The sequence below is a fragment of the Moschus berezovskii genome, chromosome 7 (genome assembly GCF_049115385.1).
Source record: "Moschus berezovskii isolate FMDL1 chromosome 7, NW_MosBer_1.0, whole genome shotgun sequence".
Lineage (NCBI taxonomy): Eukaryota > Metazoa > Chordata > Mammalia > Artiodactyla > Moschidae > Moschus > Moschus berezovskii.
In genome coordinates, this window is record NC_142466.1 from 97043147 (window position 1) to 97058038 (window position 14892).

Sequence of the window (14892 nt, forward strand, 5' to 3'; positions counted from 1 at the left end):
CATCAATTCTTCAGCGCTCAGCCAAAGAAATCATTGCTGTTGTTCAGTTGCTAACATGTCCGACTGTGAAACCCTATGGACTGCAGCATGCCAGGATTCCCTGAGCCTTCACCAACTCTTGGACTTTGAATTATGGTCCAACTCTCACACCCATACATGACTACTGGAAAAACCATAGATGGCCTTGATTAGATGGATCTTTGTCAGCAAAGTTTTGTCTCTGCTTTTTAAAACGCTGACTAGGTTTGTCATAGCTTTCCTTCCAAGTAGTGAGTGTCTTTTCATTTCATGGCTGCAATCACCATCCACAGTGATTTTGGACCCCAAGAAAATAAGTCTGCCATTGCTTCCACTTTTTTCCCTTTTATTTGCCATGAAATAATGTGACTGGTTGCCATGATCTTACTTTTTTGAATGTTGGGTATTAAACCAGACTTTTCACTCTCCTGTTTCACCTTCGTTAAGAGGATCTTTAGTTCTTCTTCGCTTTCTGCCATAGGGGTGGTGTCATTTGCATATCTGAGGTTGTTGATATTTCTCCCAGTTATCTTGATTCCAGCTTGTGCTTCATCCAGCCTGGCATTTCGCAAAATGTATTCAACATAGAAATTAAACAGGGTGACAATATACAGCCTTGTACTCCTTTCCCAATTTGGAACCAGTCTATTTATTGTTCCATGTCCAGTTCTAACTGTTGCTTCTTGACCTGCTATATATAGGTTTCTCAGGAGACAGGTAAGGTGGTCTGCTATTCCCATCTCTTGAAGAATTTTCCACAGTTTGTTGTGATCCACACAAAGAATTTAGCACAGTCAATGAAGCAGAAATAGGTGTTTTTCTGGAATTGCTTTGCTTTCTCTGTTATATAACAGACATTGGCAATTTGATCTCTGGTTCCTCTGCCTTTTCTAAACCTAGCTTGTACATCTAGAAGTTCTCAGTTCTCATACTGTTGAAACCTAACTTGAACGATTTTGATCATTACCTTGCTAACATGTGAAATGAGCACAAATGTGTGGTTTTAACATTCTTTGACATAGCTCTTCTTTAGGATTGGGATGAAAACTGCCCTTTTCCTGTCCTGCAGCCACTGCTAAGTTTCCAAATTTGCTGGCATATTGAGTGCAGCACTTTAACAGCATCATCTTTTAGGATTTGAAATAGCTCAGCTGATATTCTATCACTTCCTCTAGTTTTGCTCCTAGTAATGCTTCCCTAAGACCCACTTGACTTCGCATTCCAGGATGTCTGAGAGCTCTTAGGTGAGTGATCACACCATCATGGTTATCTGGTTCGTTAAAGACGTTTTTTATACAGTTCCTCTGTATATTCCTGCCACCTCTTCTTAGTATCTTCTGCTTCTGTTAGGTCCCCATTGATTCTGTCCTTTATTGTGCCCATTTTTGCATGAAATGTTCCCTTGGTATCTCTAATTTCTTTGCATTGATTAACGAGGAAGTCTTTATCTCTCCTTGTTATTCTTTGCAACTCTGCATTCAGATGGATATATCTTTTTCTCCTTTGCCTTTCACTTCTGCTCTTTTATCAGCTATTTGTAAGGCCTCCTCAGACAACCATCTGGCCTTTTTGCATTTCTTTTGCTTGGGGATGGTTTTGGTCAACACTTCCTATACAATGTCACCAACCTCTGTCCATAGTTCTTCAGGCACTCGGGAGCTGGCAGACAGCCTGAGGTGGACAGCCATTTAAAGATGGGCCTCTCAGGTGAAGCTGAGATGGATCTGCTCAGAGTGCTTCTTCTAACACATAAAAGTAACCTAGGCACTGTATTAGCTTACTCCTTTTTTCAGCAACATGCTTTCATATACTTCCCTTTTGGGGGGATTTTCTGCTCAAAATAACTCACACCAGAACTCTTTCAAAAGGATACTCTGGATAGTACTTCCCAGGGGACTAGATAGGACTTTACGATCTGAAAAAATCTGTGACACAAGAATCTTAAAATCTCGCCTTTAAAGATCATAAAAAGTAAATAAATTAAGCACAAAATTATATTAACATGACCCTGAAAAAAAAAAACAAAGGTACGTCTAATTTATGGAAATTATGGTTTCTACAAAGTGTAAGGGCTTCCCTGGTGGCTCAGAGGTTAAAGCGTCTGCCTCCAGTGCGGGAGACCTGGGTTCGATCCCTGGGTTGGGAAGATCCCCTGGAGAAGGAAACAGTAACCCACTCCAGTATTCTTGCCTGGAGAATCCCATGGACAGAGAAGCCTGGTAGGCTACAGTCCATGGGGTCGCAAAGAGTCGGACACGACTGAGCGACGGAATGGAACGGCACAAAGTATAAAGGGATTTTGTTAATACGGTTAGCTACAAAACAAACTTAATTTTCTTGGTAAAATTAACAATCAGCCTCAGAGTAAAAGCTTTAAATAAATTTTGAAAAATTTCTAATTCAGTTCAGTGCTGAAGGAACACAAACCTACGTCAAACCTAGGATGCTTTCCACAGTATAATGAAAACATTTTTAAAAACTGGTACACAAAGGTCCCATTTTAATAGTTTCTCTCCTCAAAATATTTAAAATGTTTTGAAATCCAGTAAATTCTCCCATATCAGAAAGATAAAGCAGGTAAAGTTGGTCTTTTCTCCAAAGGAGATAGAGATAAGAAAACAGAGCTACTATAGTAAGATGGCATCCAGACAAAAATCATGCCTTTCTGTCGGAAGCCGGCATGAGAGACCCCGCCCATGACAAGGTCTTGGCTTGAGGAGCTGGCACGCAAGGCCGTCCAGACCTCCGGGGATTTCTCGGGGCCGCCCCATCATATACTCCCGGGCCTCCGTCTCTTCTTCTTCTGATGCTTGGTAGTCCTCTGTGCTTTCTAAGAATTCTGACTCCTGCTCAAATATCCCCCTTGAAGCCTTTGCATGGTAGCAATACAGTCCCTGGGGGTGTATGGGCCCTATAAACAGGCCAGAAATGAAGAAACTATTTTTACACAGAACATCCTAACCCTTCTGGCCCTGTTGGGGTTATAAATGTCAATTTAGAATTTGGAATGCTCAAGACTGCACAAAGCGCCCCTGGCATAAAACTAAGTCTGCTAACAATAGGCCTAAACACTCCACAAGCAAAATAGATACAAAGCCTTTCACGAGTTTAGAAGGGCCCCTTAGAATGAGATCTGGAGGGAGCTCATGAGACTCTTGGCCCTCAAGGTCACATACCAGTGCTTCCTGCCCCCTGTCCATGGTGTGCCTGGGAGTACACTAGAAGAAAACATAGAGATAAAGGTTGATAACAAAATGAATAAGCATATAGTATTAGTGTAGAAAATTGTCTCTGCAGATGTATGGGGATAGAGCCCAAAAACAAGATACCATGCTACATAGGGAGTCACAAAGTCTGCCCAGAACTGAGGCTCACAAGATAAGGCTTGCTAATAGTTTTTACAGTTGACTAACTGCTACACACATAAAGCCATTTCTCATGCCTTGTGGCCTTGATGTCTTAAGAGCCCATTGTTTAAGAGTTATGCGTAAAGGTACTGACTGTTCTAGAAGATGGTCTATGACTGCATTCCTGGTACAATTTTATCAAGTCAATCCCTCCTCCCTTTTTAGTATTGCTGGTTTTAGGGTATATAAGCACTGATGTAGAAAAATAAAGCAGTCTTGATTTTGCACTCAACTAAGACTCGATTCACTTTTTTTTCTCTTTTCTCGCCGACGCCGCTCATCTGGAGGGTACCCCTGGACTCGGCGGGGGCAGGACCCCAGCACCTTTCACCCTTTTTCCGTGTGAAATCAGATGGGTTTAAGCACTTTGGAAACAAATGACAAACAATGTTAGAATATTTTAAATTATAAAGACAGAAACTGAGGGAAAGATTTTGGATTTTTCCGATAGTAACAGTAAGTAACTTGAAATCTAACTTTGCACCTCATGATAAAACTATAAAGGGTGCGTAAAACCTGAGAAGCACAGGTATGACAACCCAACCAGGCAGGTCCTGACCACAGTCAAACAAATCCTGCTAGAACAAGGAACACGAGTTAGTCCTGCTGCCTCGCAGAAAGCCCTTGGCTGGAGGAGGCTGGGCAGTAACAGCCCTAGCGGATTCCAATGTATTAGCAGTCTGTTGCCCAATGGTGGGTGGCTGGAAGACTTTTGACTGAGAACATGCTGCAATTTACATTCTGTTTTCTCATCCTAAAAGTTACAGCACACCCTTCTTTAGTGTCACAGAGAACTACAATGCTTATATGGCAGTTGGAAGCTACTCCACAGGGCACAGCCTAGTAGGGATGACACTGGTTAGGAACAAACACCTTCATAAACTTCATCAGCCAAAGTAATTGTTGATATAACCCAACTTGCTGAGCCAGGTGAGCAGTGGGAAGACTGAGATATAGTAACACTTAGAACAGATACAAGCTAACTGCTATCCAAATTACTCTGCTACTAGTTTAAATGTCGTAGTTTAAATAAGGTCCCTTATTCTGAGGTATTTTTGCAAAAAAAAAAAAAAGTTACCCTTTCCTAATGAACAGGAAATCATAACTTATTCTGGATAAACAAATGAAAAGTTCAGGGATGTTTAAAAAAAAATCATGCAAAGAAAGAAACTGAGCACAGAGATATTTTCAAATAGAGAACAGAGAGCAGAGTGTAGATATCTGCCCAAGGCTGATTCTGTTAGGCCTTGCGAACTTACCCTGTAAAGTCCAGCTGCTGAATCACACTGTCCCCCAAAGTCCCAACTTATAACCACCATAAAACTCATGCACTGGTGAATTTAACCACATAACAGTGACCACGAGTTTTAGGAGCCATCTCAGTAAAGTGTCTCTCTGAGGTGGCAGTTCAGTTCAGTTCAGTCGCTCAGTCGTGACCGACTCTGAGACCCCATGAATCACAGCACACCAGGCCTCCCTGTCCATCACCAACTCCCGGAGTTCACTCAAACTCATGTCCATCGAGGCGGCAGTACACTGTATCAATTTATATCATCTGAAAAGAGAGAAGACAACCCAGAGGGATAGGGTGGGAAAGGAGGTAGGTTCAGGATGGGGGGGAAACATGTATACCTGTGGCCAATGCATGCTGATGTATGGCAAAAACCATCACAATATTATAAAGTAGTTATCCTCCAATCAAAATCAATTGATTAATTAAAAAAATAACTTTCTTTAAAAAAAGAAAGAGCAATCTTCCACAGGAGACTTAAAAATTCACTGAAAGGTGGAAAATTTTCAAGGGCAAAGTAACAATGTATACCTGCTTTGTTCTATACAGTATTTTAGGTATCTTATGAAATTATTTTATATTATCCACATTTACAAAACATACCACAGGCAAGTGTATATTTCTACTACTATCTGAAGAGCATTAAAGCTGAATTGTGTTAGAATTGACTTATGTACAGGTTATAATAAACACAACATAGCAACATTTGAAATTTCACTTTTAAGTCTGTATAAACCCTCACCTCCAGTTTTAACTTCTAGACCAAACGTCTAGAATGTTCCCTAAACATTAACCCTTTAGAGGAAGGACAAAACACCCTCAACCACTTCCCAGGCGCCCCACGGAACACAGGCAATGGCATAGTTATATACCAGCTGCCAGCTATCATTCTCTCACAATCTTGAGGGTTATTTCTTTTAGCACCCATGAAAATAAAATGAAATTCTGTTGCAGTTTAAATAAAGCTGTTGGCATTACTTAGAGTGTAGGACCCAATGTTAAAAATCCATACCAGAAATTAATAATGGGATGTCAAATACCAAGGTGAATTTTAATACCCATAAATTTCCACACCACTTCCGCGACCATGCAGAAACATAATTAACTTTTAAAAGCTCTCCAAAGAGGGACCGATCTCAGACCATGTTAAAGAAAAAGCAACTGTGGTGATTAAAGACACAGTGAATCAAGGCCTCACTGAGGTGGAAGGGAGGACAGTGATCGTTACTCTATTACACGTAACAGTTACATTTCATGGGGCTTAACTATCCTGGTTTAAAGACACATGTCCCCTCATAGGCGGCAGGACACTGTTTAAATTACTCTGAATCGGGCTCCTGGCTGATACCACAAACCTCTAGGCACCTCTAGGCACCACGTTTAACAAAAGCCCTGAGGAGGCAGTTCAGTGTTCATGAGCCCTATGACAATGTGAGAACATAAGCAAAGCTTTATCCATCGAGATTACCTTTATAGTCTACTTCTCAGTCACAATAAAATGGAAAACACGGAACCACCACTAACCCTTCAGCAGTGCTTTTTATAACAATTTTTACATATGCTAGGAGATGCTAGTGTTCTGAAAAAACACAAAAACGGAAATCTTCCCGACTGATGTTATATAAGTGAAACTAAACTTAGGATCTCAAAGATTATAAAATCAAAGCAAAACGTGGCAATGCCTGAAATGACAGAGCCACTGCCTGTATATAAGGCTCTGCCACTCAATGAAATCCCAGCACAAAAGGGACTCATCCTTCCTGCATCAGGCTCAGGCTTGCACCATTGGAAACTCACAGGCAACTTGAGTGTGTCGGGCAGGATTCTCCCTAACTAGATGAGGAAAAGAAGGTACAAAGGCTAAGTAATCTGCCTAAGGTCACACCAGTAGAAAGTGAGTGACTAGAACTCAGACTTGGTTCTTCTTTTAATGCTCTTTTTAGTACACTAAACTATCCATCTCTATTATATAAAACCAGAATTAGTATTAATTTTTAAATAAGTAGACTGCCAAAAATAATGCCCTCCCAGTAAGATTTCTTTTCCATTTTAAGCTTAACAATAAGAAAATCCAATATGGTGCTACAGATTGAATTGCATTTCCTCAAAATTTACCTGGCACCTCAAAATGTGACTGTGTTTGGAGACAGGGCCTTTAAATAGGCCCTGGTATTTTCCAGGCAAGAATACTGGAGTGGGTTGCCACTGCCCTCTCAGGGAAACTTTCCAACCCAGGGATCAAACCTGGGTCTCCTGCATTACAGGCAGATTTTCTACAGTCTGAGCCACCAGGCAAACCCTTTAAATAAGCAGTTAAGGTTAAATGAGATGGTTACAGTGGACCCTAATCCAATATGACTGATGTTTTTACAAGAAGAGATCAGGACATGGACACAGGGAACACCATGTGAAGATGGAGGGAGAGAACACATGTCTACAAGCCAAAAATTAAAGCCTCGGGAGAAACCAAGCCTGCTGACATCTCAGTCATGGACTGTCAGCTTCCAGAACTGAGAGAGAACAAATGTCTATTGTTTACTAAGCCCCCGGGTCTGTGATGTTTGTTACAGCAGCCTGAGCTGATACATATAATATGCAGAGCAGTAGCAGGAAAAAATCCTCCACTGGTCTACCACATATAATTTGATCAGAGCATGGCCCTTTTAAAAAAACTGCAACTATCAAATTTTTAAAAAGGGCCAGTGACAACAGCTTCTTCTTTTTTTACAAATGCTTGTGAATTAAAGAGACATCCAGTAATAGGTGTTAAGATTCCTGTGCTGTGTGATCTCCCTCTTACAAACTGATCAGAAGCAGTGATTCTGGTTGTAGGACAATTCAGACCGTGGACTCCATCCCTTCAGACATGTTTTTCACTGCTCTACTCTGCTGGACTGGTCTGAAAATGAGCACAACCTTGTCCTTCTAGTGTGACAGATCAGATTTGGAATATTCAAGACAAATTCAGTGGTTAAAACTACTTTACCATTGTACTACAGGACATGAAGCAGTACTTTGCTCAAAATAGGTCCCCCATAAATCAGACACACAGAGAGTCCACCACAAAGTCTAACTCTTGTGAGAAAAGCGAGGGTCACCAGGGATTACTCTCCTTGTTTCTCTATTGGGAAAGTGCACAGTGCACAAGTAGTCACGTCCAGATTTCTTATAGATCCTGTAGGAGACAAATTCAAGGCAAAAGCTTTAAAGCTACTTTCACAATCAATAGTTGAAGACAATTTAGAATGCTGAATTTCAATCTTCAGTTGTTAATGTCTTTATGTTAATGTCAAGGGTTTTAAACGGTCTTCCTTCTCTACTTTTCACATCATGATCTGCTCTGGTTCCAATATGAAGACACAGAATTCAAAAACTCTATGTAATATGCCAATCCTATAAAAGATTTCCAGGTAGTTCACATGGTACTTCAAGCTCTTATGTTTTCCCAGAGGATGAATTTTCAAGGCGTAAGCTGAAAGTAATGGCGGAGGATGGAGATAAAAACAGAAACAGGAACGTGCCTACAGTATACATGGCAGCCTACTCACCTACTGTTAACAGCCAACATAAAAAAGAAATGCATGGAAAGGGCCCAGACTTCCAGGTCGCTATCACCAGAGCTGACTGGTGTCAACACACCACCTGGTCCAGTGCCCTTCACATAAAAATTAAGCAGAAAGAATGCAATGTCATTTTAAGCAAAATAATGTGCCAAGGCAGTACCCCAAAACCATCTGCCACTGAGTTACCAAAACCTACGAGTTTTATGGCCAATGTAAGGACAGAGACTATCTAAGAATGTCTGGAGAAACAGTTTACAGACTCACTTAATCTGAAATTCAGCAGCCTAAGAACTGGAGAACTACATATAAATTCAGCAACCTAAGAACTATATATATATATATATGAATGACAAACTAATTACTCTAATTAGATAGGAGTCCAGGTTTAATAGGAGTAAAAATATAAAATGGTACCTACATTCTTGTATTGGAAATTTTTTAAATATTCCCCATATAATTTCTCTCTAAATAATAGATATTTTTGTATCTTTTATTAGCTATCATTTTGGGTTATAGTTCTCACTATAAAGAGACATAGCTTTCTGCATTCTAGTGACTTAGTCACTCCACTGAAGTAACTTAATTCCGATGCAAGAATGCAGCAGCTTGCAGCCTTGGCACAGTGTTGGGGGGTCTGAGTTTCGTTCGCTTCTGTAATCCTAGACAAGGGACCCCACCCTCATCTCTTTTACAACAGTACAACATGAAAAAACATCATGCCTTCTTCACAGGATTAAGAATGAAATGAAGGGAATTCTCTGGCGCTTCCACTTCAGGGGGCATACGTTCAGTCTCTGGTTGGGGAGCTAAGATCCCACATGCTGTGTGGCATGGCAAAAAAAAACACACACATACACAAAAGCCAACAGCAAAACAAAATACACAACCAAAACAAAAAGCATTAAATGAAATGGGTGGAAAGTGCTTGGTAAGGTACTTATTAGGCACTTTTGCTAGTGCTTTATTAGTGTCAAATGCTCTTATCACAGAGCTGACGGTACCAAATGAAGAAACAATGCGAGGTAAGCCCACCCCTGCAATTCTCCTACAGTGGTGACTGCTTTAGACTCAGGTCTTCAGTTTACAAGTAGCAGTCCGCAACCGCCCACCTTCAGACTAAGCCTGCCTTGTTATTTTGGGGAAAAAATATTTCCAGAGCTGTACCTTCAGTTATTGCTGAAAAAGTGATTTACCTTCAGGAAGAAGACTATAAGATCTCGCTCAGGGTGAACACCTATGCTTCCAGGTCCATCTCCTCCCTATATCTGTCTGTGGCTCCTCCCACCAGAGCCTGAGAGGCGATCCTGCATCCCCCTGGCCACTGCCTTGGCAGTGGCCATTGTGCCTGCCACGCCAAGCCTCCCCAGCCACTCTGCTAGCAGGAAAGGTGACCTGTCCTGTCCCAGCTTTAACCATAGACCCTTGGGCCAAACAAGGTAACATTAAAAAAAAAAAAAACTAATTAAGTGTAGGAATACCATAAATTCTTTTTCCTCTGATAAAATTATCCAGGAAGATAAAACAGAGTACATACAGTTTCAGTATTACTTATATGCCTTGGTGCGAGATTTTTCACTACAAAATCTAATTGGTACTTAAGTATTAATAAAAACAATATGCAATTAATAGCAAGAAAAGATATGAAAGTATAAAACACATTATTTAATCCTATTTAAAACAATTCTTTTTAAGTTTAAAATTTTATGATAAACTGAAACTTCTTATTAATTGCTAATCACAAAGTTTAATACTTTGGACCATATAAAATATTGAGGCTACTGATTATTGCCCCTTTTCTTTTCAGGTAGTATTAATTATCATTCAAATAAAACTTCTACTTCTTTTTTTCCTATATGAATACCTGACATTTACATTGGTGAAAAGAGGTGAAAAAGTTACTTAAAATCTTCAAATAAAACTTCAAAAAATCTTTTCACAGAAGCAGGTTGAAGACATTGCAGTCTGCTCATAAGCACAAAATTTGCAGTCAAAAGTTGCACATAAAGGGTTTATTTTAAATGTTTTAAGGATAGGATAGAGTTACATCATAATTATAAAAATTACTTACAGAATTAACAGCTTTATATTGTTTATACTTCTAAATGCAGAGAACAGGGAACTGTCTACACATTGTATAAAATAAAATTAAAATTAAAAATGAATTCAAGCTTGAAAGATGAGGTCATTTACCTAATTTTAAAATGCGAACACGAAGACCTCTGAACTATACACATTCGTTCAACTGCACTAATGATGGAAAATACAAAAAGCGCAGCATTTCCAAGGAACCACAGACATTTCAACCATAATTGTTTTCTGTTATAATAATTATTCCTGTTTTGTCTTTGGAGAACTTTCTTTTTTTAAGACAATCAGCTTAATAATGTTTTCAGGCACTACAATTTGTGACAATCAAAACAGTCTTCTAATGGGTCCACGGCGTTCAGAGATTCAAGCCCAATGCACTTCGGGGTTTGGCACGTAAAACAATAATAGAAATGAAATCTGGTTTAGAAGCCAACTGTGATTGTTTTAAGAATGCACAGTCCCTTCAAATGCTGCAAGACATACACAACGGGAAAAATCACCTTCTGTTGGCACTACATTTGCTTCACCAGTGCATTTATATCCTACAACCACTAAAACAGCACAGTTAAGCAAATATACAGAAACTGAAAACAAATAAAAACAAAGATAGAAAACAAAAAACCTAAATATATTTAACATGCAATTTTAGTTAGTTACATTGAACATTCTACTTAGAATAGAGCATGCAAAAAAGGATGGTCTGCTTTTAAGGTCTTCCTTTGAAGCTTTACATGGCAGCCAGACATCACACACGCACACACACGACACAATAATACTATAGCAGGTCAATGAGAAAGGCCAATACATTTTATACAGAGATTCATGTCTTGTGTTGTCACAAGTCCCATGATAATTTTGGAAATTAATGTTGTATTCCTAGAACAAGGAACCAACATTCCGATACCAGGAAAATGCAAGCAATGCATGCAGATCTGAAACATGAGCCTAAATGAAGCCTGAAATACTCAGCTGGGAAGCAGAGTTAGTCACGGCATCAGGAAGTGTGGTTTAAGCCACCAAAAGAAAAAGAATGAAAAAAAAAAAAGGGGGGAAAAACAACAACATAAATCCCCTTCCCCTTCCTTCAACTCTAAAGGCAATAAATGGAACAATGATTAAAATAATGATAACAAATCACATGTCACATTTATCTAGAGAGTGGCAGATCATGTGGTATATTAAAAGTTGCTAAAGGTACTTGCAGAAAAACCACAATGCAAGTCATTAAGTAATGCAAGAAATGGTTCAACTGATCCAACCCTCAGGAATACCACCAAAGGACTTTGTTTTTCAGCCTACAGTCACTGTGTCCTATTCATGCAGTGCACACTGGACAACTCACTCTCTTGGCCATCCGTGTCCACTTGGACTCGGGAAGCTGGGCTCAGCCTTGAGAGTCACATGCAGGAACCCTTACAAGAGCCACCAGCAGAACAGACGACAGATCTGTAGCGTGACACTTGCTTCAACCACAGAAGGAACACCTAGACCTAGGTACTCACTGCATGGAGAAGCTCACCCCTGACCACCCTGGGTGAGGGCACACTGCAGAGAACCAGGGTGCTGGATTTACATGGTACACAAGGTCACCATATACCAGCACAACAAGGCAAAGCCTTCCTGAAAGCAAAAATGGGCATCAGACAAACCACGTACAGCATGGCCTTGAAACTAAATCATCTCTTTAACATCAAGAACAGCTATGAGAGGGGTCACACAGACCTGGTGTTTGATCGCCAGCCTATGTATTTAAGCTTTCTGTCCAAATCTTAGGTAAGATTTTCAACCTCTACAAGACTGGTTTCACAAACCATCTTTCTCCCAGCCAGCTTTCAAACTGCCAGGGATCATCCAAAACATAGTGATAGGCTGATGTTTTGCTGCTAAAAGAACCACTTTTGCAGTTCTATTTTAGTTCAAACAGCCTTGCAGGGAAGGTTTCAACGGCTAAGGGCTGCTATCAGTCGCACCCACAAGCCAGTGCAGGTGACCGACCCTGATGTGGCGGGACCCACCAAATGAAATGAATCCACATTAACAGCACACCATGATCAAGAGTACACAGCACCAAAAAAGGTGTCAGGAATTTAAGCTGTTAATTGTCGAGACATTCTTTGAGGGGGGGAAAGTCGAGGGGGAGAAGCCTTCTGACCATAATCATACACCAGTAATAACAGTAATAATAACAAAGGGATCCGCAAGAACTTGGTAAAGACAACAATGCCATTATTACATTTCTAATATAAAAGTACTATGTTCTTCCAGGAACTTACCAAATACACATAAACCACTGATATACTGTTGCCTTTTAAATCCAAGTACTAAAACCCAGACTAGTACTAATTTGTACAAATAGTGGACCAAATGCATTATCCAAAATACACTTGTATGACACAATGTGGACCAAGTACCTGGGCTTTGCTTTAAAGAAGTATTTAAGATTAAAAAAAAAAATGTAAACAAAAAATGTACAAAGCTTAGAATTAAAGGCAGTCTTTTACCTAGATTTCTAATTGTTTTGTAAATTCTAATGTGGGTCATTAAACATCCGCAAGTGATTCATGTTTGAATTTACAATTTAAAGCCTCTGGATTGAAATGGTGCTCTGAACTTCTGACTTTCAACATAAGCTGAATGTCCCCATGTTCTTCCTGTGCCCAGATTTAATTTTTAAATAAACAGCAGTGATATAAAGTCAAGCACTCCTGTTAAACTGGAGAAAATTATTTAACTCCTATCTCAATCCACAAAGAACTGCCAATGAAGTGTGTGTGTGTGTGTGTGTGTGTGTATACACAGATCTGTGTGTGTGTGTATATATATATTATATATGTACACACACAGATATAGATAGGTAGAGATATACATACATATATATCTAAAAAAAAAAAGGCAGTAACAAAAATGCAACCAAACTATGCTTGCATTGTGGCAGCAGAATAAGTGTTAAGGGTGAAGGGGAAAGTGGATAAGATCTATTACAGTTTTAAATGACATGATACTAGCTTAACTTTTACCAGACTTGCCTGTAACTCCCTTCCAAACAGACAGACTTCTTTTAAGAGGAAGGAGTTCCTTACACAAAATGCTTTGTGTTCACATAAATCTGTACGATTCAGAACAAAACCAGTTCTGCTGGCAGAGATTGTGGGTTCGCAGGGACATTTAAGCTTTCATTAAACTGGAAAGCAATCAAGTCTTTATGTCTACAAATTATACATTTAATAGTTCCACAAATTTGGTAAAGTTCGTGATGACATCTAGGATGTTTTCACCAAATCGTAGACATAAATATGGAAATCATCATCAAACTTGATGAAATAGACAGACGGTTTGGCTTCTACTTGATGAATGACCATGCCAGTCCTTTTAGAGCCATCTTCTTTGGCATATTCCACTTGTTTGCCCACCAGGCTGTCCACAACTTCTCCCGGTTCCCTTTCTGCTGGAGGTGAATCATCTGTATTTAAAGGGGGGAGATAAAGAAGAATTTAGAGTCAGTTTTTAGATACACACCAACTCACGTATTTTAATAATTTTTAAAAATGTTTTTAATATCCTGCAGTCAATCTTGATTTTCTAGACCAAGAGTCAGCAAACTTTTTCTTCAATGGCCAAACAATAAATATTTCAGGCTTGAAGCCATATGATCTCTGTACCAACTACTCAGCTATATCTCTTTGTGTGAAAATAGCCACAGATGACACATAAATGAATGGTATGGCTGTGTGCCAATAAAACTTTATTTACAAAAATCTAGATATGTAAACAATTTCAAAAATCATAACCAGAAATTCCTCTGGCTCATATTTAATTATAGATATAACTACCTAATGAAGTAATAAGGACTAAATGAAGGAAAAGGTCAAGAAAAAACTAAATACCGTTCACCCTTGAACTACAGGAGTTTGAACTGTATGGGTCCACTTATACCGGGATTTTTTCCAACAGGAAACAGATCTGCAATTGCTTGAATCCATGGATACAGAGGAACCACAGAAATGAAGGGCTGCCCATAAGTTATATGCAAATTTTCAACTGCCCAGAGGGATCAGTTCCCCGCCTCAACCCCGAAGTTGTTCAGTTGTCAACTATAATAATATCTCCTTTAAAAAAAAAATTTTTATTGACATACAGTTGATTTACAATGTTGTGTTTGTTGATTTACAATGTTGTGTTTGTTGATTTACAATGTTGTTGTGTTTTATAACTTCTTAAAAATAAGTCTGCATTGGTGATTTCCCTGGTGGTCCAGTGGTTGAGAATCCTCCTTCCAATGCAGGGGATGCGGGTTTGATCTCTGGTCGGGTAACAAAGATCCTGCAAGTCATAGGCCAACTAAAGCCCATGGGTGCTGCAACTAGAGACCACAGGCTCTGGAGCTTGCACACCTCAACCAGAGAGAAGCCTGCACATTTCACAAGGAAGGTCTCGCATGCCACAACTAAGACCTGATGCAGCCAAATAATAAATCTAATTCCTTTTAGTGAAACAAAGTCTTGCTTTACTCTGAAATGATTTTAAA

The 14892-nt window shown here is 39.5% G+C and overlaps 1 protein-coding gene across 4 annotated transcripts in view; it reads right to left on the minus strand.

Moving 5' to 3' along the window:
- Positions 1-10273: 10273 nt before the first annotated feature.
- Positions 10274-14892, minus strand: part of SPIN1 (spindlin 1) — an 81809-nt gene continuing 77190 nt past the window's right edge. For all 4 annotated transcript variants that reach the window (XM_088838185.1, XM_055427528.2, XM_055427527.2 and 1 more), the window contains one exon: positions 10274-13827. In XM_088838185.1, the coding sequence (XP_088694311.1) occupies positions 13628-13827 (200 nt within the window). In that variant the 3' untranslated portion in view covers positions 10274-13627. The remainder of the gene's footprint in view (positions 13828-14892) is intronic.